Below are 25700 nucleotides of genomic sequence, written 5' to 3'. Positions count from 1 at the left end.
AACTCCTATAAGAAGCTAGTAAGGCATGGTGTCTAGCATTTAGCCAATATATAAGCACAATTTAAGAGACTTAGGCTTTAATGAAGGTCCAAAAGGGAGGATTCGAATTGGCTTGAGGAAAAACCTCAATTTCCCTTAGGGAAAACTATTGGGGTGTTTTCAAATGCTCAAATGCAAGGCAACAAACTCAAATCCATCCAAACTACTATTCAAAATAGTGTGTGCCAGTAGTCTAGTGCATTCCAAAGTTCTAGCTGCGATCAAGGGGGATGTATGAATTTACTTAAAGGTAAAAGCATCTAGTTTTTACAGTGTGGCTAAATTGTTTAGAAATATTGGGCAAGAAAATCACACCTTTAATTGCTAAAATCACATTAGAACATTAAAATAAAATTTGCGAATCTCTAAACCGTGTGTATAAAAGAACTCTCTAGTCTATGAGTCTCTCTCGTAAGGCATCTTGTGATTGGTAGGATCACATCAAAGCTACTCTCTTAGCAAAAAACACACACACGCATACACAGACAGTCTCTCTCTCTCTCTCTCTCTCTCTCTCTCAAAAGCACAGAGAGGCGTGCAATGGGCAAATCTATCCGGTCCAAGCGAAAGAAAAGGTTGAGGACTCTGAAGAGAGAGCTTGTAGATCCCCACTACGATGCCAAGGATGCCTCCAAGTTCGCTGCTTTAGAGGCCGCCCTGCAGGCCCCGAAGGTCGAAATCCCCAAGAACAAGTCTCAGATGGGTCAGTAGCCTTCTTTCCGTTCGTCAAGGAGTTGTTTTTTGCTTGCTCTGTGGACTCGACTTTTTCAGTACTGTGAATGTTCGATCATACCTTGTGCTTTTCCCTTATTTGTTTCTCTCCTTCCTTCCCTTCGCTCTGTGCAGTATGCCTTAGTTTCCTTTGGGCACGTGCTTGTGCATGCATGTGTTGAAAGTGTGGTGCGCTTCCAGAGATCGTTTGCAAAGTCTTGATAACTCTGCTCATGGAAAACTAGTTTTGGGAGCAGATAGCAAAAATCTTTTACTCAAAATTTTCGAGGGACTTTTCGAATCAAATTACACGGATTTGCCATTCTTATAACTGAAAATCTTGTTAAGTGCAGGGTTTTAAACCTTCTCTTTAAATTTTAAAAGGTTATTTTTGAAATTTCTGCAATTACATTAAACCTCAGTTTCTCACGAACACTCTTGGACCAAGATATCACATAGTTAAATCAAGAGAAAGCAGGCTTGAAGTAAAATGACTTTACTACGAGCATGGAAGTAACCTGAGTTACCCCAAAGTGACCCACCAAGTAGTCTTTGCAAAGTTGGAAGGCACCAAGATAGAGCCTAGCCACAAGTGAGCACCAAATAAGCAGTTCCAAGTATGTGGAAGTGGTAAGGTGTCTCTACATAGGCTTGGGAGGGAGGCCTTAGGAAGAGGAAAATTGAGCATGTCATGAGTGTCCCTTGGCCATGTGTGTTATCTAGGCCAAGATGATGGAATGCCCTCCTATAGTCTCTTTCTCACAACACACCAAAGACCTTCATGTGGAGATAAGGAATCACTTTGGGTATCCACAATTATGAAGAGATAACAAGGCACAAAGGAAGATATGTGGGTGTCCCCAAGTATTGTGTTGGCAATTAGTTGATTCGAAAGACTTGCACATGATTGTTTAGGAGTATATACCCACCCTTTTCTTTCTTCTTCATGATCAAGTTATTATGTTGGGTTGGGTTGTCATTTGTGATATGCTAGAACTTGAATCAAATATGGTGGATGGACTCTTGGTCCATTTTGCTCCAAAATTATGGGGACAAACTCCTTCTAGGTGATGGTATTCCCAACCCTAGAGGTGAGGAGGCTGATATAGAATATTTGTATTCCTAACCCTGGAGGTGAGGAGGCTGATATAGAATACATCATACTTAGGGGATGGTAAATGTAACAAAAGAGTTAGAGCCATATCCTTTGAAGAAATGTTCTTTCATTGGGATGCAAGCTCATCTTATATCTCCTCCATATAGTTGATGTGGTCCTTCATGGTTGGGGAATTTGCAACAAAGAGTTGTTGCAACTGCATCACAAGGGTCATTTGATGTGTGAACATCTAAATTTGAAAAAGAGTATAATTTGGTTGAGGCTTATAGCTGTGTAGTAGACACACTTGACTGGTAGCTCATGAAAAGTAAGTTGGAATGATTGGGCTCAAGAGTTGAACCAATTCCAAAGGGTTGCTTGATCAGCCGGAGATCCTATGTGAGGATCCATTGTAGGTGGGGCAATTGTTGGGTAACAAAATCTCAGAGGTTGAAGGAGTCTAGGATGCACTCCTCCTTGCAAGACTACAAGGCATAGTTGGTGCCATTTGATTTCTCCTTAGGTAGGTGTAGTAAGGTAGGCACCTATACAGAGGGTGCCATAATAGCAAGGTGAGGACCCTTTGGGGGCCCTTACAATCTTTGTCATGTTTTACCACAATCCATGTCACAATCTTGTTGATCTTTAGAATGATCCTCACAATCATGTCAATTTTTGCTTTGACTCTCTTCATCTCAAAGGTTGTGACATGGTGCGTGTTTGCTATTGGGTGACCTGTCTACAAGCTGGGCGCCCTAATTGCTATTGTTTTATAGCAGCTATAACTTGCGTTTTATTGTTATAGAGTTGTTTCACCTTGCATTTTTCTCTCTTAGCCTATTGCTTGGTATGGACTGTTGAGAAATTCTTCACTTGCAGTTTGCATTTTGCGTGTAGGATTTCACAGTGGATAGTCCCAAAAAGGGGCTGAGCGCCCACAATGGGGCACCATCCTAGATAGCTGGTGCCCTCCCTCCAGGCGCCATTCTAGACAGTCTCTTGCCTATTTATAGGTTGCCTCTATCACTCATTCTTTACGGCTGATTCATTCAGTCCGTCACCTCTTCTCTCCAGCCTCTGTTGAAAAACCCTTCACCCTTCACCCGCAGTTTTACGTTTTTGTGTTTTTGCGTTTTGCGTTTAGGGTTTGCAGCTCCAAAAAGGGGGGCCATCCTAGACTGACTGTGCCTATTTATAGGCCACTCTCTCATTCATTCCTCACGGCTGATTCATTCAGTCCGTCACCTCTTCTCTCCAGCCTCTCCACTACCCTCACACCCCTTCAGGAAGACATTGCGGTTCGTGGTTCGTGGCTGTCTTCATCATCTTCCTTGTGCTACGGCACCCTTGTTCCCTTGTATCACATTCACTCCATGATTCAGATCTTCATCGTTCCATTCATCAGAGTTTCTTCTCCATGTTTGCCAAGTCCACTCTGTGTTCCTCCCCGCAAACCCTACTGTCTCGCTAGCACGTCATCTTTTGACATGGTATTAGAGCAGGATCTACTCAAACATTGGCAAAGATCCTCCACTCCAGTGAAGGCAAAGACCGGTGGCGGGTTCGGCTTCCACTTCTCTTCTTCTTTTGCTACATCAAAATCTTGTTTTTGTAGATTTCAGGTGTTTCAACTTGCTGCCCACACCCCGTTCACGGAGGACATCTTAGCCGAAGCTGTCCATTGCTGTCTCCATCATTTAGCACTTGATTTCCAGTCCTCTTCACACAGTTTGGAGTTGATTTCAGTTAGGCGACTGTTGTTCTTGTGCAGACCTATTGCCCTACAGCCTGCCATGTCATCACAGCCCTGTTGCCTACGTTTTTAGTCTTTCTCTTGCAGGCTGTCCTGCTTGCGTTTTTAGTCTCTCTCATTTGTTGCTTGCGTTTTTAGTATTTCTCTCTCTTGTAGGTTGTTCTGTTTGCGTTTTTAGTCTCTCTCTCCTCACATGCGTCTTTCTATTGGTTGCAACCTCTTACTGCTGGTTACATCCTCCCACTAGCAGCTTACTTCCAGCCCTTCCACTACCCTTCCACCCCTTGAGGCGAACATTGTGGTTCGTGCTTCACATTGTGCTTACACCCCTTGAGGCGGAGATTACGGTTCATGGTTCATGGTGGCTGACCTCTTCCTTTTTCAGCAAGGCACACTGGTATCCATGGCTTCTTTACCAATAAATCTCCAGACTACTGGGTGCTCCTACTGTGGCATCATCGGACACACCACTGATGCTTGCTGACTTCGACCTTTGCTTCCCACCCCCTGGAGTATATGCGTCTTTCACCAGGCACTCATTATGCCACCTCTTCTTTTTGGGCTACAGAGATCGTTCTACATTGGCTATCAGAGTACTATGCTCAAGGCAATAAGACGCATTTGATGCGCACCAAGTCCTTTTGAGCACATGGAGGATCGATTGGTGCTACGGCCTCTTGGAGATTGTCGCAATGCTAGCGGCAGTCTTCTCCCACTTATTTTTAGGTACAGTGGCTTCCACGACCTACGGATATGCAGTCTGCTCCATCGAGAAATAGTGATTGTTTGATACCGTCTTCTCGTCAGTCTGCTCCTTCGAGAGACAGTGGTTGCTTGACCCCTTCCTCTTCTTCGGCTACCCAGTCTGCACCACCAAGAGATAGCGAGTGTTGCCCACCTCTTGCTCATTCTGAGCCCCTCCCTTTCCCACCCTAGACTACTCAAATTCGAGAGGCTACCTTTGGGCACTCTTTGGCACCCCAGATATCTTCTTCAGCTCCACCGGCGGCACTTCCTTCATCATCAGACATTTCGGAGTCCGTGATTCATGAGTTTTTGGATTTCCTATCCCGTTTAGAAGGGGATTCAGAGGGGGATGTTATTTCTTTGCCCTCAAAGGGGGTATCTATTTCTTCTTTGACTTCAGTGGGGGCCCCTCTACCTCCCACCTCAGAGAGGGAACCTACTCCTTATGAAGTTCTTCACCCATCCTCTACTTTCTTGGGGTGACTGTCTTCAACTAGTCATCTCTTCTACTGATACCCAAGATCTTCAAGTATCACCTAGATCGGGACCTCAGAGGTTCAACCGCGACTTAGTCACGAGGCCTTTGTTTTCCTTCCAACATGGATACACGGAGCTAGTGGCTTCTCTCCCAAGGTTGAGTTTCGGGTTCTCCAGTTCACTCTATCTACTGTTCTTATTATAGGTTCCCTTTGCGGTGGAAATCTTGGATCTTAGGGATCCTCTATATCTTCTTGCCTTGGTCACTTGGTCAGCATGGAGCCATCTCTTGAGATTGAGTACGGGCATATCCTTATGGTTCTCGGCACCACACAAAGTCCGATATTCCTCCTATGCAATACATATTTTCATCATCTTTGTACTAGGGCTCTTGGGCAAGTGAACAATTTCCCCACGAGGGATACTGTCCAAGTGGCATCTGTTGCATGAGTATTCTTCAGCATGTAGCATTGCATTTCCACCTCACTCTTCTCTTGTTCCCCTTTTTGGGCTTGAGAGGGGGTGTTGAGAAACCCTTAACCCTTCACCCGCAGTTTATGTTTTTGTGTTTTTGCATTTTGCGTTTAGGTTTTATGTTTAGGGTTTGTAGCCCCAAAAAGGGGCGCCGTCCTAGACTGACTGTGTCTATTTATAGGCCTCTCTCTCGTTCATTCCTCACGGCTGATTCATTAAGTCCGTCACCTCTTCTCTCTAGCCTCTCCACTACCCTTACACCCCTTTAGGAGGACATTGCGATTCGTGGTTCGTGGCTGTCTTCATCATCTTCCTTGTGCCATGACACCCTTGTTTCCTTGTATCACATTCACTCCATGATTCAGATCTTCATTGTTTCATTCATCAGAGTTTCTTCTCTCTTCCCTTTTCTTCTCCATGTTTGCGGAGTTCACTCTGTGTTCCTCCCCGCAAATCCTATTGTCTCGCTGGTACGTCATCTTTTGACAGCCTCTCCATTGCCTTCACACCCCTTCAGGAGAACATTGCAGTTTATGGTTGGCGGCTCAACTAGTCTGTTGACTCCTCCATGTTGATTGGTGGCTCAACTAGTCTATTGGCATTTGTGCTCAGCAACCCGGTGTCTCTTTCTAATTTGTCGGAACTTGTGTTTCTAGCCGGTGACTCCTTGCTTCAGCTGGCAACTCCACCATACTACTATACCCTGGGTTTTTTTGTTGGCAGTTCTACCCAGTCCACTAGTGGCTTAGCCTAGTTTGTTGGCGGTACTTTTTGATTGCTAACGGCATTCCAGCACCTACTTCTGTTTGCTAAAAGCTGCGTTTGCACAGTTGGTGACTCTTCCAAGTCAACCGATGGCTACTCTTGATTGTTGGCTGCAACCTCTTATTATTGGTGGCATCCTCCTCCCAATGGCAGTTTACTTCTAGCCCTTCCACTACCTTCCCACCCCTTGAGGCAGACATTGCTGTTCATGTTTTGCAGTGTCCTCACACCTCTTGAGGCGGATACTACGGTTCATGGTTTGTGGCTGACCTCTTTCACCTCTTCCTTCTTCAGCAAGGCACATTGGTACCCGTGGCTTCTTTACCAACAGATGACTAGTCTACTGGGTGCTCCTATTGTGGCCTCACAAGACACACCACTGATGCTTGCTGACTTCGACCTTTGCTCCCCACCCCCTCGGAGTATATGGGTCTTCTACCTGGCACTACTTGTGCCACCTCTCCCTTTTGGGCCACAGAGATCATTCTACATTGGCTATCAGAGCACTATGCTCAAGGCAATAAGATGCATCTGATGCACACTAAGTCCTTTTGAGTACATGGAGGATCGATTGGTGCTACAACCTCCTGGAGATTGTTGCAATGCTAACGGTAGTCTTCTACTGTCTATTTTCGGGTACAGTGGCCACCATGGCCCGCGTATCTGTAGTTCGCTACATCAAGTTACAATGATTGTTTGATACCATCTCCTCATCAGTCCGCTTCTTCGAGAGACTGTGACTGCTCGATTCCTTCCTCTTCTTTAGCTTCCCAGCCTGCTTCATTGAGAAGTAATGATTGTTGCCCACTCATTGCTCAGCTTGAGGTCCACCCTTCTCCACCCTTGCCTACTCAAGGTTCAAGAGGCCACCTCTGGGAGTTCTTCACCACCCCAAATACCTTCTTCGGCACGATCGGCGGCACTTCCTTCGTCCTCAGACATTTCGGAGTCCATGATCCTTGAGTTTTTGGATTCCCTATCTACCTTAGAGGGGGATTTAGAGGGGGATGATCTTTCTTTGCCCTCTGAGGGGGCATCTACATCTATTGCAACTTTAGAGGGGGCTTCTATTTCTCCAGTTTCAAAGGGGGTCCCCACCCACCGCTCAGTCCTTCGCACACCCTAGCGTAGGCCTTTTACCTTCTTCTTCTACCCTTGGATGGGGTGGTTTTCTTCTAGCGGTCATCTCGCCTATTGATACCCAGGATCTCGAGGATCTACCTAGATTGGGGCCTTGGAGGTTCAACCACGACTCGATGACAAGGCCTTTGTATTCCTTCCCACATGGATGCACGGAGCTAGTGGTTTCTCTCCTGAGATTGAGTTTCGGGTTCTCGAGTTCACTCTGTCTAGTGTTCTTTACTACAGGTTACCTTTTAGGTGGAAATCTTGGATCTTAGGGAATCCTCTACATCTTCCTCCTCTTCTTCTTGCCTTGGTGCCTTGGTCAACATGGAGCCAACTCCCGCGATCGAGTACTTGCATCTCCTTATGGTTCTCAGCACCACACAAAGTCTGACATTCCTCCTATTCATTGCATGATTTCATCATCTTTGTACTAGGAGGGACACTGTCCAAGTGAACAATTTTTCTAGGAGGGACACTGTCCAAGTGGCACTTGCTGCATGAGCATTCTTCAACTTGTAGTGTTGCATCTCCACCTCTTCTCTTGTTCCCCTTTTTAGGCCTAAGAGGGGGGGGGGGGGGTTTTGAGAAACCCTTCACCTAATAGCCCCAAAAAGAGGCTAGGCACCCACAGTGGGCCACCACCCTAGATAGCCGGTGTCCTCCCTCCGGGTGCCACCCTAGACAATCTCTTGCCTATTCGTAGGCTACCACTGCCACTCATTCTTTACGGCTGATTCATTCAGTCCGTCACCTCTTCTCTCCAGCCTCCCCATTGCCCTCACACCCCTTTAGGAGGACATTGCAATTTGTGGTTCGTGGCTGTCTTCATCATCTTCCTTGTGCCATGGCACCCTTATTCCCTCGTATCACATTCACTCCATGATTTGGATCTTCGTCATTCCATTCATAAGAGTTTCTTCTCTCTTCTCTTCTCTTCTTAGTGTTTGCCGAGTTTATTCTCTATTCCTCCCTGCAAACCCTACTGTCTCCCTGGTATGTCGTCTTTTGACATGGACAACCTAGTTTCTTGTCGAATGACCATAGTTTGATGCTGGGCGACTTGTTCTCCAGCCTCAGCCTGCTGGTTATCTTGTGTTTTCAGCTGTTCTCTCTCTATTCGGGCTGTTTGTGACTTTGCCAAGGCTTCTTCAGTTGTTGTCTAGTTGTCTTGGCACTTGTTCATCTTGTGTTTGGTGGTTAGACTACTACATCTGGTAACATCTATGTTTTTTGACTGATTTGATTATATGCACGCTTGCATTTTCCATTGTAATGAGGACCTACCATGTTGGCTGGTTGTGATTAGTGTAAAGAAATACTTGAACACAGAGGATAAACACAAATTTATGACAAAGCAAAATGTGATAATACAACTCAGAGGTGAGACAATGAACATAGAAGAAGGATGAATAAAGAACAATACAATGCTCAATGTAGTAAACACACTATGCAAAGTGAATGCAAAACCTTGAACTCCTAGGTCTTTGAAGGATTGGGGCAGAGAGATGAGCTGGAGAGTGTTGTACTTTGTATGGATCTCGAAATGCAGCAGGCAACCTGTGAATGTGATGAGCAGCTGATGTAGATCTATGTGTGTGGATCATCTTAGCAATCTAGTCAACTTATGTGTGAGTCTTGGTCATGTCTAACATTACTAGGGTATTTAGGCATTTTATTTTGGTCATTATGATGAGTATTTATGCATTTATTGCTGGCTGATCAGCATTAAATGCTGGCTGACCTGCTGCCGTTTATGGCACTATTTTGGCCTATATATTCAGGGGTTCCCTCCTCAATCAATCATTCATCACCTCAAGTTCTATTGGAGAGAGAGAGAGCTGGTGCTAGTGCCCATGGAGCCAGTGACTCATAGTTGTACGTGATTGTCTCGTGTTTGGTATATGGATTCCATTTCCTGAGCATTCTTTTGAGTTTTTTCTTTGGAGTGTTCTTTTGTGTTTTTCTCTTCTGTCCTTGTGTTCAGCAGTTTATTACAGCATCTATTTATGCTTCCATTGTTGCATCCACTCTTGACATGGTATCAGATTTTAGGATCTACGTGCCTGTTGCTGTTTTTCTACTGATTACATGTCTGCCCCTGCTGATTGTTGACTTTTCTTGACTGCTGCACACTAGCTACAGCGTGGCGACAGCTGCCTGCTGCCCATCACCCTGTTTGCAGCCTTTTGTAGGCTATGTTTTTGGTCCAGCAGGCTGTGTTTCAATTTCTGTATTATTTTATTACGGATCAGTCTGCGTTTTTGCTGCATAGCTGCTGTGTTTACTGTGTTTAATGCCTTTGCAGGCTGGGCAACAGCAATTTCCACCTTTTGACAGTGTTTGGTGGTTGTAATCCATCTCTTTTCTCTGTTTTTGTAGTCAGTTTTTGTGATCAGCTTGTGTGCACTGCATGTGAACTCTGTTTTGTGAAGTCTGTGCTGTTGGTGTGGTTGTGCTCTGTCTCCTTCTCTTCTTTCCCTTATTTTCTCTTCCTATGCTCTCTAGATGGGTCCCTCCTATTGTTCTAATGATGACAAATTACATGGCTTTGATTATCTAACCTGGAGTGTTGTTATGAAAGCATGGTTTGTGCAGAAGTGGTTATGGTATGTTGTGTCTGTAGCTTGCGAGCATCTTGAGCATACTACCATTTCATTGATTTTGACGAGGACAATTATTAAGAAGTTATGCTCACATGGGATATCGATGATGCCCGTGCATATTTTGCTCTTCTTCATTGCATCTCAAAAAAGTCCTTTCGGTGGCCACCTCTTGTAGGACCTTTCCAACAATTTGGGCAAAGCTTTAGATGTTGTACGCGGCTGTTTTTGCCTATGCGTGCCATCACTCTTTATGGACAACTCCAGTAGATGAAGTTTGAGCCGGACACTATTTAGTCCTTATTACTTTGTGTTACACATGTCAAAGTCCAGGACTAGCTTTGACACATGTAGTTTGCCCTTCTAGAGGTTCATCTTGTGGGGATTGTGTTGTACAAGTTCTCTTTGGAGTTTGATGGAGTGGCCAATGCTTTGCGGGATCTAACGTCATTGACACCTGTCAGTTTCTATAGATGTCTTTGATGCTGCTTGAGCATGAGACGTCTTTGCGGTTACAGGGGAGGCTTTCATCATAGTTTGGTGGTTCCGGTGAGGCCTTTGCAGCTTCAGAGAGGGGTGATAGGAAGAAGAAGTTGAAGGCCTAGTGTTATCACTATAGTAAGAATGGACATTTGTGCAAGGATTGCTACGAGTTAGTGGTTTCGAGGAAGAAGCAAGAGAAGCACAAGAAGCAAGCTCTGGACTTCTCTGCTAAGTCATCCTCTTTCTCAGACTTCAACTTTAAGCCTTTGGCCAAGGCCAAGACGCAGATAAGATCATCTTCTTCAGACCGAGGGAAGGGCTTGGCAACTTCTCTTGCTTTCTAGTGTAGGTGATGCGGTTCTCTCTCACGACTCTCTAGTGCGAGAGAGGGAGTGTGTGAGGGTGGTGAGGTGGAGCAAGTTAGCCTCATCTATATAGGTATACAAGTGCAGAGGTTCTAGGGAGGGATGTGTCAGAGTGAAGCAATGTGGAAGCGAATGACCGTGACAAAGAGTGGACTGAGAGAGAGAGTGAAATGTAGAAAATCTGTAGTGAAGAATGTTGTATAAGGATGTAGAATTATACACGGGTACAGAGAGAATATCTGTGTATGTCTCCATCTCGAAGGTCTCGGTCTTTGTCAGTCCCAAGAGCAATCTCCACAGCCTGCAACTTGAAATCTGTGAGACACAACTACCCAAACTATAGAAAACACAGCCTAGTTATAGGCTGATAATAATACCTAAAAATGATGCAGTCCGTCGACTATTGTCACGTGGCAACTAGCTGACTGCCAGCCATATGGTACCTGTCTATGTGGCCCTGCCTGCCAGTCCAGGAAATGACTCTAACACCCCCTCTCAGATCCTAGATAAGGTAGCAGACAAAGGGATTTGGAATGTCTATGAAGTAAAGCTTGGGAAAGTGCCTTCGTAAACAAATGCAAGGTTGTCTTTGGTCTTACAGTATTCCACATCGATGGTCTTATCTAGAAGCTTCTTCCTAGTGAAGTGGTGATGTAGCTTGACGGAGCTAAGAGTGAACGCGATGGATAACACACACAGAGAGTTGAGAGCAGTTGAAAGGAGAGTGAGCACACCTTTGATGTTCAATACAATGACTAGTGTACCTCTTTAGGTTTTAGATAGATATATATGAAAGTACAAATGTGCTAAGGGTATATTCACATCCGTGCATATATAAAAGGCACGATGGCCCTTTATTCCCAGCAACCTCCCACCTAAAGGCAATGTGCCTTAAGAGGAGAAAAGAATCAGCTAAGTCTAGGTATGTACAAAGTTGAAATACATATACCTATCCAACTCCCATCATCTGTCGGCAATGAGCAAACCGCTCTGTTGGAAGACCCTTCGTGAGAAGATTTGTAAGATTATCATCTGTATGTACTTTGATAAGCTCAATGCTCTTGCTATTAAGTATGTTAGCGATGTCAGATTCTGGTCTGACCAATCGGACTGCCACGACTGTACTGCACCAATCGGCTGCATTTAATGCAGCCGACCTACCTATTTCTGGTGCCTATTTTCTAGCTATTTATAGCTGATCTTCTGCAGTCTTCCAATCACTTCTGATCATAGGTTTCAGGCTGGAGATTCGTGCAGATTACGTCTCTGTTTGCAAATTTTAGGTTGGAGATCGTGTAGACTGCAGCGGACTTCGAGGTGAATAGCAGGTTGCATCGTCGAGGTGGAGATACACAGTCCCACGCACTGCGCCCGTGTACATATCTGCATATCTTTGTATACATCACACTTTATACAGCAGATCTTCATCTTTCACTGTCTCTTTCTCTCTCTTCTCTCTGCGTTCTCTCTCTCTCTCAGTCTTGGTCCCACGCTTCCACATCGCTGCACTCTAACATGGTATCAGAGCAGTGAAGAAGGGTTGATTGAGTGAAGAACCAACCTGAAGAGGAGATTCCATCGCGACACAAGGCTGCGTTTCCAGCGTTCGAGGGCGAGCGGGTGGGCTGCGCATCGGAACAAGGCTGAAGCGAGCGTGGGCGTACGGGAAAGGAGTCTAGTTGGTGGATTTGCTGCTGTTTATTGCTGTTTGAAGAGGAGGAAGGCTGAGTTTTCAATCTTCAAGTGTAGGTTTTGCTTTTTTATCCCCTCCTGCAGGTGAAGAAGGTTCGGGACGCGGAAGAAAGAGCCTAGCAGGCTGTGTTTTCACAGTCAGAGGGGGTTGCTTTTGCGGTTGTTAAGGCATTACAGGTGAAGATGTCTACAAAGATTGACTTGGAGTTCTAGACGATCATGGACCGGAAGGTGATGTCTTACTGACTCTTCCCGCAGATCAAAAGCTCGATGGCGACAATTACCGCATCTGGCGCGTGATGATGTTGGCCATCCTTGAGTCTTACGATTTGGCGGAGCTTGTACAGGAGGAGATCGACTGGCCCTCGGTGAGAGATGAGTCCAAACTCTCTTCCGATGCTCGTGCGGAGTTGGCCAAGGCACAGTCTCACTGGGACAAACCGAATGCTTGGATTCGTTCTTTTCTTTTTGTCTTGTACTACAGCCGTGATAGCCCACATCGAGCACTTGACGGTGGCTCGGGAGATATGGCTGGAGCTTGATCAGATGTATAACCGGATGACCCTTATGAAGCGGGTTTCTTTGGAGGTGCAGATGCGGACCTTGTCCGTGAACAAGTCTTCTTCGTTGCGGGAGCACATCAACAAGCTTAGACAGCTTCAAATGCAGGTTCAGAATGCGGGGAAGCCGATTTCCTCCGAAGACATGGCGATCACACTTTTGTCCCAATTGCCGTTACGATTTGGTGCTTTCTACTCCGTCCTTATTACTTCGGGGCGAGAGTCTACTCTTCGGTGGGAAGAGCTGGTTGCTATGGTCTTGGATCAAGAGGAACAACCGAAGGGACAGCATGCTTCCAAGTCGGAAGTTTTGACAGGTTAAGCCTCTCAAAAGAAGGGGAAGGACCAAAAGAAGAAGAAGAAGGACAAGTCAAAGAAGGACAAGGACAAAGAATCCACATGCCATATTTGTGGAAAGACCGGCCATTGGAAGAAGGATTGCCCTGACAAAGACAAGAAGGACACCAACAAGAAGGACACGAAGGATTCTGGAGCGGTGGCTGCATCCTCATCAGCTGTGTTTCTTCATCTAGCTGTCATTGAGGACTCTACACCGAATGCTTCTGATGCTGCGATGACAGCTCCCCAGGCTCGAGAGTGGATTGTTGACAGTGGTGCCTCCCGGCACATGACTCCTTCATCAGTTGGTGTTGCTTAGTTGCAACCTTCGCGTGGGCAGATTCTCATCGGAGATAGCTCTTCGGTGTCTATTGCAGGACGGGGTGAGATGCAGCTTATTCCAGATGGACGTGGTGGTACCTATACCTCAGAGGTCTTGCATGTGCCAGGTTTAGGGTATCATCTACTTTCGGCTCATAAGATTTGTTCACTTGGACTTTTGGTGGAGTTTGACAGTGATTCAGTGCGAGTCCTTGATCGTGGGTCAAGGAAGGTTCTCTCATCAGGATATGAGGAGAATTGCATCTACAAATTGACGTCTTCTACCGCTCTCCCTACTCTTCTTCTTACCTCTCAGACACAGTCAGAGCTATGGCATGCTCGGTTTGGTCACCTCAATTATGATTATCTTCGGAGGGCGTCACGTGGACAGCTTGTTCGAGGGTTGCCGGATATAGTGGTGAGCCAGCAACCATGCGTCTCCTGCATTCGTGGAAAGCAGCATAGGGATGCGATTCCCAACAAAGCTTCACGGCGGTCTACTTCATCGATGGAGCTTGTATCTACGGATCTTTGTGGCCCTATGAGGAACGAGTCCTTGAGAGGAAGCTCGTACTTCATGTTGATCGTAGATGACTACATCAGGATGACTTGGGCCTATTTCTTGGCGTTGAAGTCAGAAGTTTTTTCCCACTTCAAGGATTGGCTTCTCTTTGAGAAGAACCGATCAGGCCGGCGATCGAAGACCTTGCGATTTGACAAGTGTGGTGAATTTGTTTCTAATGAGTTTGCTCGTTTCTGTGCAGATAAAGGTATTCACCTGGAGTTTGCTAATACCAACACTCCTCAAGAAAATGACATTCTTGAATGGAAGAACTGAAGTGTGATCGAGATGGCGTGCACCATGATGGAGCACTGATAGACACCTCAGTTTCTGTGGGCCGAGGCTGTGGCTACTGCAGTTCACATCCTTAACCGATCCCCCACTTCGGCCGTTGATGGGATGACACCTTTTGAGGCTTACTTTGGGACTAAGCCCGATGTTTCTTATTTTAGGGTTTTTGGGTGTGATGCCTATGTTCACATTCCCAAGACTCATCGTGATAAATTTGAAGCAGCTTCCTGAAGACAGGTGTTTGTTGGCTACAGCTCTCAGTCCCAAGGCTATCGTTTGTATGATCCCGTCAAGTGGGATGTGTACACCAGTCGAGATGTCAGTTCGTGGAGGTTCCGGCCATAGCAGCGGGTGAGGAGCATCCCGTTCTTGGAGATCTAGGGGAGATTCGGACTCCCGAGACAGTTACTTTTGAGCCAACGCCTTTTGATTCCGATTCTGTTTCCGATACAGAGTCTACTATTCCACCTGTCACCCCCGAGGAGTTACCGCCGGTGGATATTCCAGAGTCTTCAGTTGATGGAGAGAGACAAAGAGAGGTCCGGCCTCCTCCTCGTTGGGCCCGTGAGACACTCCGTGATTCAGGGATCGAGGGGGTCCCTGAGGAGTGGGGACCGCAGGATGGTCTGCGGCGGTCACGGAGGCACTAGGCACATTCTACGGAGCTTGTTTGCTGTAACTATTGTTTGATGACCCGTGTTATGCAGGATTGAGAGCCCATCTCCGTGAAGGAGGCTTTACAGTCCGCACCATGGAAGAAAGCTATGGAAGCCGAGTTGGAGGCTATTGAGAGGAATGGCACTTGGTATCTCGTGCCTCGCTCCCCGAATAAGAAGGTGATTGGCGTTAAATGGGTCTTCAAGACCAAGTACCTTAGCGATGGTTCTTTGGACAAGCACAAGGCTCGCCTTGTTGCTAAAGGTTTTGCACAGCGCCTAGGGATTGATTGTCATGACACTTTTGCCCCCACTGCTCGTATGGCAACCATTCGAGCTGTTCTTGCCTTGGCTGGCCATAGGAGATGGCATGTCTACCAGTTGGATGTGAAGTCGGCCTTTCTTAATGGTGATTTGAAGGAGGAGATCTATGTCGAGCAGCCTCCTGGCTTTGGATCTTCATATGGGAAAGTCTATAGGTTGAAGAAGGCCTTGTTCGGTCTCAAGCAAGCTCCGCGTGCATGGAATGAAAATATTGATTCGTTCCTTCAGTCACAGTTGGGATATTGGCGTTCCAAGGCCGATCCGCAACTTTATGTACACACTTCCGAGGCTGGTTGTGTGCTTTTTGTGTTGTATGTTGATGATTTGATTGTCACAGGTGATCATGCACAGAAGGTTAAAGCGACGAAGGCAGCTTTACATCAGGCGTTCGAGATGACGGACTTGGGTCTACTCCACTTCTTCTTGGGCCATGTGATTTATCAGTCTCAAAGGGGGATTTTCATCTCTCAGCAGAGATATGTACAGGAGCTCTTGGTTTCTTTTGCAATTGAGGATTGTTGGTCCATTTCTACTTCTATGGATCCGGAACTGGAAGGCCACTTCACATTCAGATTCTCCCATTGCGGATGCTTCCCGCTACCGTCAGTTGATTGGATCATTGATTTGGCTCCTTAACACTTGTGTTGATCTTTGTTTTGCTGTTGGTCTCTTGGCGGGGTTCATGAGTGAACCTCAGACGCAGGCTGCCCAGAGGATACTTCGGTATTTGAGGGGGACATTTGATTTAGGGCTTCATTATCCAGCAGGCACAGGTGGTTCAGATCTTGTACTTGCAGGTTGGAGCGACTTGGATTGGGCTGGTGATGTGAACCACAGGCGGTCTACTACAGGTTACTGTTTTACCTTGGGTGTAGGTGTTATCTCATGGAGTAGCAAGAAGCAGCCCACGGTAGCCCTTTCGTCTACTGAGGCGGAGTATCGGGCCGTGTCTTCCACCACATGTGAGGTTGTGTGGCTTCGGAGATTGTTGGAGGAGCTTGGCTGCCCCCAGACTCGTCCTACTTTGCTGCAATGCGACAATGAGAGTTGCATTGCCTTGGCACGGAATCCTGTTTTTCATGCCCGGACGAAGCACATAGAGATCCAGTACCACTTCATCAGAGAGAAGCTTTTGGATGAGACCATCGCTGTGGAGTACTGCAAGACGGAGAACAATCTTGCAGATTTGTTTACGAAGGCGCTTCCCCAGGCTCTACTTCGAAGACATGCCAGATCCCTCAGGCTTCTGCCCAGCCCAGGCTTTGAGAGGGGGTGTTAGCGATGTCAGATTCTGGTCTGACTAGTCGGACTGCCACATGGCAGTCCGACTGTACTGCACCAGTCGGTTGCATTTAATGGAGCCGACCTGCCTATTTTCCGGCTATTTATGGCCGATCTTCTGCAGTCTTCCAGTCACTTGTGATCGTAGGTTTTAGGCTGGAGATTCATGCAGATTACGTCTCTGCTTGTAGATTTCAGGTTGGAGATCGTGCAGACTGCAGTGGACTTTGAGGTGAACAGCAAGTTGCATGGTCGAGGTGGAGACACGCAATCCCGCGCACTGCGCCCGTGTACATATCTGCATATCTTTGTATACAGCACACTTTATATAGCAGATCTTTATCTTCCACTCTCTTTCTCTCTCCTCTCTGCGTTCTCTCTCTCTCTCAGTCTTGGTCCCACGCTTCCGCATCGCTGCACTCTGACAAAGTACATCTCTAACGAAGTGATACTTCACTTGTATGTGCTTTGTCTTTGCATGAAAGACAGGATTCCGTTCTAGCATGATAGCACTCTGACTATCACAATGGAGAACATGTAACTCAATAATGCCAAGCTCTCCCACTAGACATGAAAGCCATAAAGCTTCTTTGCATGCCTTAGTGGTAGCCACATACTATGCCTTTGTAGTAGACAATGCAACACACTTTTGTAGCTTGGAGATCCAAGAGATTGCTCCTCTTGTGAAGGTAAACACTTACCTAGAAGTGGACTTTTTGCAATCACCATGACCAACATAGTCTGCATCCGTAAAGCCAACGACAGATGTCTTTTTCTTTCCAAAGCAGATGCCTTTTGCTTTCCAAAGCAGATGCACAAATCCTGTGTTTGCTTTAGTGAGTCCAAGGCATAGGTATCCCTGGGAGCAATCAGCATGTCATCAACATATAGAACCAAGATAATCAGGCTGCCATCTGCTACCTTCTTGGTGTACAAGCAATGATCCACTTGACTTCTATCAAAACCTTGAGATTGCATAAATGTATCAAACTTATGATACCATTCTCTTGGTGCTTGTTTCAGCCCATACAAACTCCTTTTGAGTTTACATACCATCTTCTCTTTCCCTTTTGCCACAAACCCTTTAGGTTGCTGCATATATATGTCTTCATGCAGATCATCATGTAAGAATGTAGTCTTTATATCCCTCTGTATGAGCTCCATATCTTCAGCTGCAACCAAGTCCAAAATGGTTCTCAATGTAGTCATCTTGACTATAGGAGAGAAGATCTCATCAAAGTCAACTCCATGTTTCTGCTTGTATCCCTTCACAACCAATTGTGCTTTGTACTTTGGCGAGGAACGAGAAGTGACCTTCATCTTGTAAACCCATTTGCATGGAAGGGTTTTCTGTCCTTTAGGCAATTGCACCAAGTCCCATGTGCCATTTTTCTCAAGAGTCTATCTCTGACAACATGGCTTTATACCTTTTCTTGCTGTCTTGTTTGTCCGTTGCTTCCTCGAAGCAAGACGGTTCACCACAGTCTGTCAACATGACATAATCAGCCACATTGTTTGCACCAGGAACGAATATATCGGGTTGTTTAGTAGCCCTAGACGATCTCCTAACCCAATGATCATTGTTTGCTGGCTGTTGAGCTTGCAAATTTCCATTTTCAGCTTTCTGTCTTAGCATTTCAGCCTGCAAATCAGCATTAGCAGCTTGCTGTCCTGGCTGTTCCTTCACATCCAATGGCTCATCATTATGGCCGATGGCTGGATGGTCATTTCCAGCATTATTTTTTGCATTTGCAGGTTCATTTACAGCAGTATTTACTGCTGTTTAGTGGGCACATTTCCATTTTCAGCTTGCTATCTTGGCATTTCAGCTTGCAAATCAGCATTAGCAGCTTGCTGTCCTGGTTGTTCCTTTATATCCAGTGACTCATCATTATGGGCAATGGCTGGATGGTCATTTCCAGCATTATTTTTTTCATTTGCAAGTTCATTTACAGCAGTATTTGTTGCTGTTCAGCGGGCACATTTTGTTGTCCAAAAGGTATTTCTTTCTGGAATCCGACCCTACCGACTTCCTTTGTTCTTTCGGGCTGTTTCTGTATGCGATCTTCCCGGCAGATAACATCATTGTTGCGCACTACTTTTCTTTCTCGGGATCTCATAATCTATACCCAATTTCACCTTCCTCACCATATCCTAGGAAAATACATTTACTGGACTTTGGCTCAAGTTTGCTGCGTTTTTTCCTTACGTATGTGCACAAATGCTTTGCAGCCAAACACTTTCAACTATGCATATGGAGGTGGCTTGCCTAACTACGCTTGGGGAACTCCCCCCTCCCCCCTCCCCCCCAAGACCTGTTTGGTGACCGATTAATCAAGTGTACGGTTGTCATAACAACTTTTGTCCAAAGTAACATGTGACAAAATTGTATGGACCTTGTCTTGAATGGTCCGATTCTTATGCTCTGCAACACCATTTTGGGGCGGATTATGAGGGGCAGTGAGCTCCCTCTTTATCCCTTTGCTGTCACAAAATGCTTGAAAGGCCTTGGACATATATTTCCCACCATTGTTAGAGCAAAGTCACTTAAGTGTCTTATCGGTCTGATTTTCAACCAATGCCAAGAAATTTTAAAACTTGTCAAGCACTTCATCCTTGCTATGAATAGGGTAAGCGCATATCTCTCGTGTAGTATTATCGACAAAGTATTTCTTTTCCCCTAAAGATAACCTTGGTATCTCTGGCAATCACTCTAGATCCCTTATAGATCTTCCATTTCCCATCACCAAAGGTGGTATGAAATCCATCGTTATCTAGCTGCCCTGTGCTAATCAAGCTTTTATTGGGCTGCGGTACATGCCATACATGTTGAAGTGTGAAGATAGAACCATGTTGAAACTGCAATTGCACACTGCCAATACCTACAATGTCACATGCATAGTTGTTCCCAAGACGAACAACACCGTGTCGATCCTCTGTATAGTCAGAAAACCACTCACGATGAGGGGCGATATGAAAAGAAGCACATGAATCTAGAATCCAAGTATACATGTCATCATTTATATTTGCAATCAAAGCATGTGTACTAAAATGTGAAGAGACCAAGAGTACGTCATTCCCATTGTCACTGTTATGAGTGACTACATTCACCTCTTCAATTTTGACACTGCTTTTCTTAGGCTGGCTCTCTTTCTTCTCTTCCTTGCTATCATTTGTTTTCTTGCCCTTTTCTTTCTCTTTCTTCCGTTTGTAGCAGTCACGTCTAAAGTGACACTTCTTGCCACAATGATGGCATTCAACATCCTTACCACGTGATTTACTGCGTCCCTTGCTATCAGATTTGCCTTTCTATTGTGATCTGCCTCTAGTATGCAAAGCACTGGAAGACTTACTGGATGCATTGTTTTGCCGATTCATTTCTTCCATGAGTAGAGCACTCCCTATATCAGCATACAAAAGAATCGCATTAGAATTGCTCATTGCAGTCCTGAATGTATCCCAACTCTCTGGCAGAGTGCAAAGCAAGAGCCTTAAATTCTTCATCAATTAAGAACTTCAAGGCAACGAGCTAGTCGAAAATGGAGTTAAACTCACTCAAGTGAGTAGACATTGTTGTACCCTCTTTCATACGCAAATCCATAAACTTTTTCAGCCAATACACTTTGCTTGCGGCACTCTTCTAGGCATATAGTTCTTCCTGTCGAGTCCAAACAACATATGCAAATCCAAACCTTTAATGTTAAACAACAAGGCATTAGTAATCGATAGCTCGATGGTTGAGTGTGCAAGCTCATATAAACTCATCTCAGTCTTCCTATTCCATATTTGCGGGCTTTGTCCCTTTGGTTTTAATCGGCTTTGCTTGCCTCTTCTACAACAAGATATTGTAGCACTGTTTTTTCCAAACTGCAAAGTTATGTGCTCCTTCAAGCTTCTTAATGTGCATGAGATTATTGCTGCCTGCCATGATTTTCAGCCCAAATGTGACAAGAAAAATAAATCAGCAAATGCAGGCCCCAACTATCACACAAGTGACCAAGGTACAAACAAGTACCAACCAGCAATAAATGACGACGTAGAAGCAGAAATTTCAGATCTGAAAATAAAATTTCAGCTGAAAATAAATTTTCAAAAGCATTAAACCTTGTGCTACAGCACTCCATAACTGATTACAACTGTTCCAATGACAAATACATCACATTACATGAGAAGTCCCAAATTTTAGCTGCAATTTTTGTTGTACATACACCCACGGGCACAAAATTTGACACGCACGGTCAAAAGCCCCAAACTTTTTGCCAAAGCATCAACCATACATTTGTAGTGTCTTTGACATGCATAGAATAGACCAATTTTTCCAAAATAGAGCAATTTCAGCAAAACCCCCCAAAATTTTCCATGTGCTAGATGTCCAAATTGCATGGAATTAAATTCGCATGTACATAAAATGACCAAATGGCACACAAATATTACCCAAACAGCAAAAGCCCTAAATTGGACAGGGTCCAATGTGCATAAATGTCGAGAAATTGGGTAAATTTCAGCCCAATTCTTGCATATATATGAAAAGTCCCAAATGTTACCAGCCCGTTGCATGCCCTGCAGCGAGCCACCATCCCGTCACGTTGCCTACTATCCAGTCGATTGTCGCACGCCTGTGCTTGTCGACTGTCTCTTGCACACGAGCCTGCCTTCAACTTGTCTCGCCTACCTGCTCGCAACCTGGAATTGTCGCCTTGGCAGTCGCCTCCTCACCCAACTCACGCTTGACATCTTGAGAAGCATGCACTCCTTGCTTGCTTTGATACTAGTTTGTTGAGCTTCGAGGGAGTGCGAGGATTGAGACACACAATGCTTGCTGGCAGCGGAGAGAGTGAGAGAGAGTGTAGAGTAGCGAGGAGAGTGAGCACGACTTGTGGGTACAATGACGAGTGTACCTCTTTAGGTTTTTAGATAGATACATATATGAAAGTACAAGTGTGCTAAGGGTGTGTTCACACCTGAACACATATAAAAGGCACGAGGGCCCTTTATTCCCAACACAACGTTTGCATCTATACCTCTAGAAACACTTGTTGTATCACAGTCATCCAGTTGTATAATTGATCCAATTCTAGAGAGAGGAACGATTGGATTCAGGCATTCAGTTTGTCCCAATGTGCCCGAACCTTTGCCAACTTGGCTTTCTCATTTGCAAAAAGCTTGGACAAATCATGGACTGAAGGATGGTCTATGGCATCAAGCATGAGCTCCGGCAAATCATAGGACTTCAAGATGGAAAGCATCATCACCTGCCAAATGTAGTAGTTCTCCCCATTGAGTTTCTAATCTTCTGGAAGAGTTGGTAACATGGGGACCTTACGGTCCATAATAGCTTGGAACTCCATGTTGACATGGGAAGACATTGTCATTTGAATAACCTACACAAAAACAAGGGCAGCCCTCTTTGACTACGAAAATGCAGCTTGGTAGGGCTTCCTCCACTTGTGTGGAACCTTCAACCGTCCAAGGTGATGAAAAATCAAAATTTGCACCAAAAGGCTGAAAAGCAACCTTTCTCCTTCACGAACAGCAAGAGCTTGCAAAAAATCAGTAACTTTGCTCCTTTCCCGTGCTTCTCTGCTCATTTCAGCCTTGTGTCGATGCGCGACCCTTTTGCTTGCCCTCAAAACGTTGAAAACACAGCCTTGGTGTCGCACTGAAATCTCCTCTTCAGGTCTCCCCATGATCAATCAGCCCTCAATGCTGCACTGATACCATATCAGATTGCAACGAATGTGGAAGCATATGACTGGATTGAAAGAAAGAAAGACATGGAGAGAGAGAGAGAGAGAGAGAGAGAGAGAGAGAGAGAGAGAGAGAGAGAGGAATGCAGAAATCTGCTATGAATGAATACTGAATAAAGGGAGAAAATATGAAAATGGGCTGTGGAATGTATCTATCGGAGACCTCTCACCCTATACACACCAAATCTGAATGTATGTGACCTTGGCTTGGGCTGCCTCTAAATAGGCCGTGAAACATAATAAAAAATAGCATGTTGGCCAGTAAAAAACTGGCTGACTGCACATGAACAACACAATAATAATAAAAGAGGGCCTGCAACTGCAGACTGTTTGCAACATGGCACCTGCCCGCCCTACCTGGGACTGTCCGACCTGCCCAAACTGTCACACAAATTGTTGGCAATCTAATTGTATAGTTGATCCAATACCAACCATATTTCTCACACAACAGTCAAATGTTCTATGTGGGCTATCACGACCAGTGTGCATGAGAGAAAGAGGAATGATCAAATGTGGGAATTCAGCTTGTCCCAATGTGCTTGAACCTTTGCCAACTCGGTTTTTCCATCTATAGAAAGCTTGGACAAATCATGGGCTAAAGGATGGTCTATGGCCTTGGGCATGAGCTTTGCCAAATCATAGGACTCCATGATGGCAAGCATTATCACTTGGCAAATGTGGTAGTTCTCTCCATTGAGTTTCTCATCTTATGGACATGGGGACCTTACGGTCGATTTGTGTGGAACTCCATGTCGGCCTCAGAAGATAGTGTCATTTGAATAATCTACACAAAAACAAGGGCAGCCCCCTAACTCCAAAAACGCAGCCTGCTAGGGCTTCCTCTGCTTGTCTCGAGCCTTTTTCAATTGCCAGAGGTGATGAAAAATCAAAATCTGTACCAAAAGGCTGAAACAACAGCATTTCTCCTTCAGGAATTGCAAAAACCTGCAAATTTTGCTCCTTTCCCATGTCTCTCCACTCGTTTTAGCCTTGTATTGATGGGCAGCCCTTCTGCTCGTCCTTGAACACTGAAAACGTAGCCGTGGTGTCACATTGAAATCTCCTCTTCAGGTCTGCTCACAATCGATCAGCCCTTCAACATTGCTTTGATATCATGTTAGAGTGCAATGAATGTGGAAGTGTATGACCGGACTGAAAGAAAGAAAGGAACACATGGGGGGGGAGAGAGAGAGAGAGAGAACACAGAAATCTGCAATGAATGAGTGTTGACAAAAGGGAGCAGATATGTACAACAGGTTGTGGAATGTATCTACCGGGGATCTCTCACCTTGCACACACCGAATCTGAATGTTATGTGACCTCGGGCTGGGCTGCCTATAAAGAGATTTGTGTAAAATAATAAAAAATAGCAGGTTGGCCAGAAAAACACTGGCCAATGGTAGTAAATATAGCTTGCACATAAACTATACAAAAATAATAAAAGACAATGCAATACTTGGTCCGGATATCTTTTAGTTTGAAAGGAAAATTTATTAATTGAATATGCAAACTTGTCAAAAGATACAAGTTCTCTTTCTGTTTAGTTGAGACACGGAGCTTGGCTTGCAGGTCAGAGAAAACAAGAGGACACCAAGGAGTCTCTTTTTGGAGTGTTTGCTAATGCATGCCTGAATTATTGTAGCCTTTTGTTACTCATTCATGCTCATGAGCTTGTCATGGATGACAAAAAGGTACTGCGAAAATAAGGGTTAAGTTGAGAGGAAATGCAAATGTAAGCATCTGCATGAAGGGAATTAGCTGGCTGCTGCTTACATTTAAGCCTATGAGCAGGGATGGGAGGGCTGGATCTAGAAAACCAGACGAGGGGGAAACCAGAAAGGGGCGAGGGCAGGGTGTGTGTGTGTGGGAACAAAGAATAGAGGAAGAAAACTTGGGAAGGAAAACAAGAACAGGGCTGGGAAGGCAGTGGTTTGTTGCACCAAATAAAATGACTTGAGGGCATGGGGAGATATGTGTGTTGCATACCCTTAGTGATGTGTGGGAACAAAGAATAGAGGAAGAAACTTGGGAAAAAAGACAAGAATAGGACTGGGAAGGTAGTGATTTGTTGTACCAAATAAAAGGACTGGAGGACATGGGGAGAGATACATGTCTCATACCCCTAGCTGGTGATGTTTTGTATCAAGTAAGGCTGGGGAGGACCTGAGCTTGTGGAGAGAAAGGAGGCGTTTGAGGTTTTTAATATGAATTAATGAATCATGATGATGATCATTGTCTATTCTAAAGGTGGAAATTTATTCTCAAAATCTAAAATTTTCATTTCTAATGTCTTAGTTTCATGTCAGTGCTGTAAGCTTATGGTTTAAGTTTGCTGCATTATGGAATGTTTAGCCGATTTTAGGAGACAGTCGTGTTCCTGTTGAGGCATCTCTCAAAGATTGCATGTCGTTTTCCTAAATTTCATTTGCATATATAATTCATGATTGCAGCAAGTGCCTGCTTGCAACGACAAAATTTTGTCCATTATCCTTTGTTATGTGGGCTAATAAATTTATCTGATTTGCAGAAATAGAGCCAGAGTATCAAGGGAGAAGTGGTGCAGTGCCCATGTCAATTGATGAAGGTTCACATCAAGGGAGTCTTAAGGCAAAGGGAGGGATTAAGAAGCGGAGTAAGAGCAAAGCTAGACTGAAGAAGGATAAAAGAAAACACAAGAAGCTCAATTTCTAGGCTCAAGTGAAGGAATTCAAAACAACTTTGTATGGTTGTAGCCTGGCCATTTTATGCAGAACATGTGGCATTTAGATTTAGGTTTTGCAAAATTATGTTTGAAAACTTGTTTGGAAAACTGCCCAGGGCAAGGGGGGCAAGCGGCTGCTGTATGCACCTTGTTATTCTGTTTTTGGCTAAATCAACCATGTCCTGACACAGTTGTTTTATAGATCAAGCAAATTTACATCAATCCTATGTTTCTTTGGGTTGTTAGTGTTTTTTGAAGCCTTGAATTAGAGATCTGGTGGGCAAAAACTCCAGGGAGCCACCTTGAATTAGAGATCTGGTGGGCAAAAACTCCAGGGAGCCACCCTTCAAATTCAACTTGTATCTATGATCACATATTCAAATCTCTATGATTACAGATTAAAATTTCGGAGTCTTAGAGACTGTTTATGATTTGGGTCTCAACCATGTGATCTCTAAACTGAGCATTTTACTTTACAATGTGGACTTGGATGATCATTCTTTACTTATGCAAGAAACTTACCATAGAATTCTAGTGTATGAGATCCAAATGTGTGATGGGACCCAATAACTCACACTCATGAGGTAC

At 44.9% G+C, this 25700-nt stretch overlaps 1 protein-coding gene across 1 annotated transcript; it reads left to right on the top strand.

Annotated features, from left to right (window-relative positions):
• Positions 1–444: 444 nt before the first annotated feature.
• On the top strand, positions 445–25313 carry LOC148031344 (uncharacterized). Its single transcript, XM_087685728.1, has 2 exons — positions 445–742; positions 24939–25313. Exons 1-2 carry the CDS (start codon positions 580–582, stop codon positions 25100–25102), a joined length of 327 nt encoding a protein of 108 aa, XP_087541854.1. The 5' UTR covers positions 445–579; the 3' UTR covers positions 25103–25313.
• Positions 25314–25700: the final 387 nt, after the last annotated feature.

The sequence above is a fragment of the Lygodium microphyllum genome, chromosome 9, assembly GCF_053477565.2.
Source record: "Lygodium microphyllum isolate KBCC chromosome 9, Lygodium_microphyllum_v1.1.10, whole genome shotgun sequence".
NCBI lineage: Eukaryota > Viridiplantae > Streptophyta > Polypodiopsida > Schizaeales > Lygodiaceae > Lygodium > Lygodium microphyllum.
The sequence above is the reverse complement of the archived record's forward strand: the minus strand, read 5'-3'. Positions and strand labels throughout refer to the sequence as shown.

Excerpts from the sequence above, each read along its gene's own strand:
- LOC148031344 (XM_087685728.1), top strand. The coding sequence starts at position 580 with ATGGGCAAATCTATCCGGTCCAAGCGAAAGAAAAGGTTGAGGACTCTG. Across the intron at positions 743-24,938 it reads CAAGAACAAGTCTCAGATGG|AAATAGAGCCAGAGTATCAA; the intron begins GTCAGTAGCCTT and ends TCTGATTTGCAG.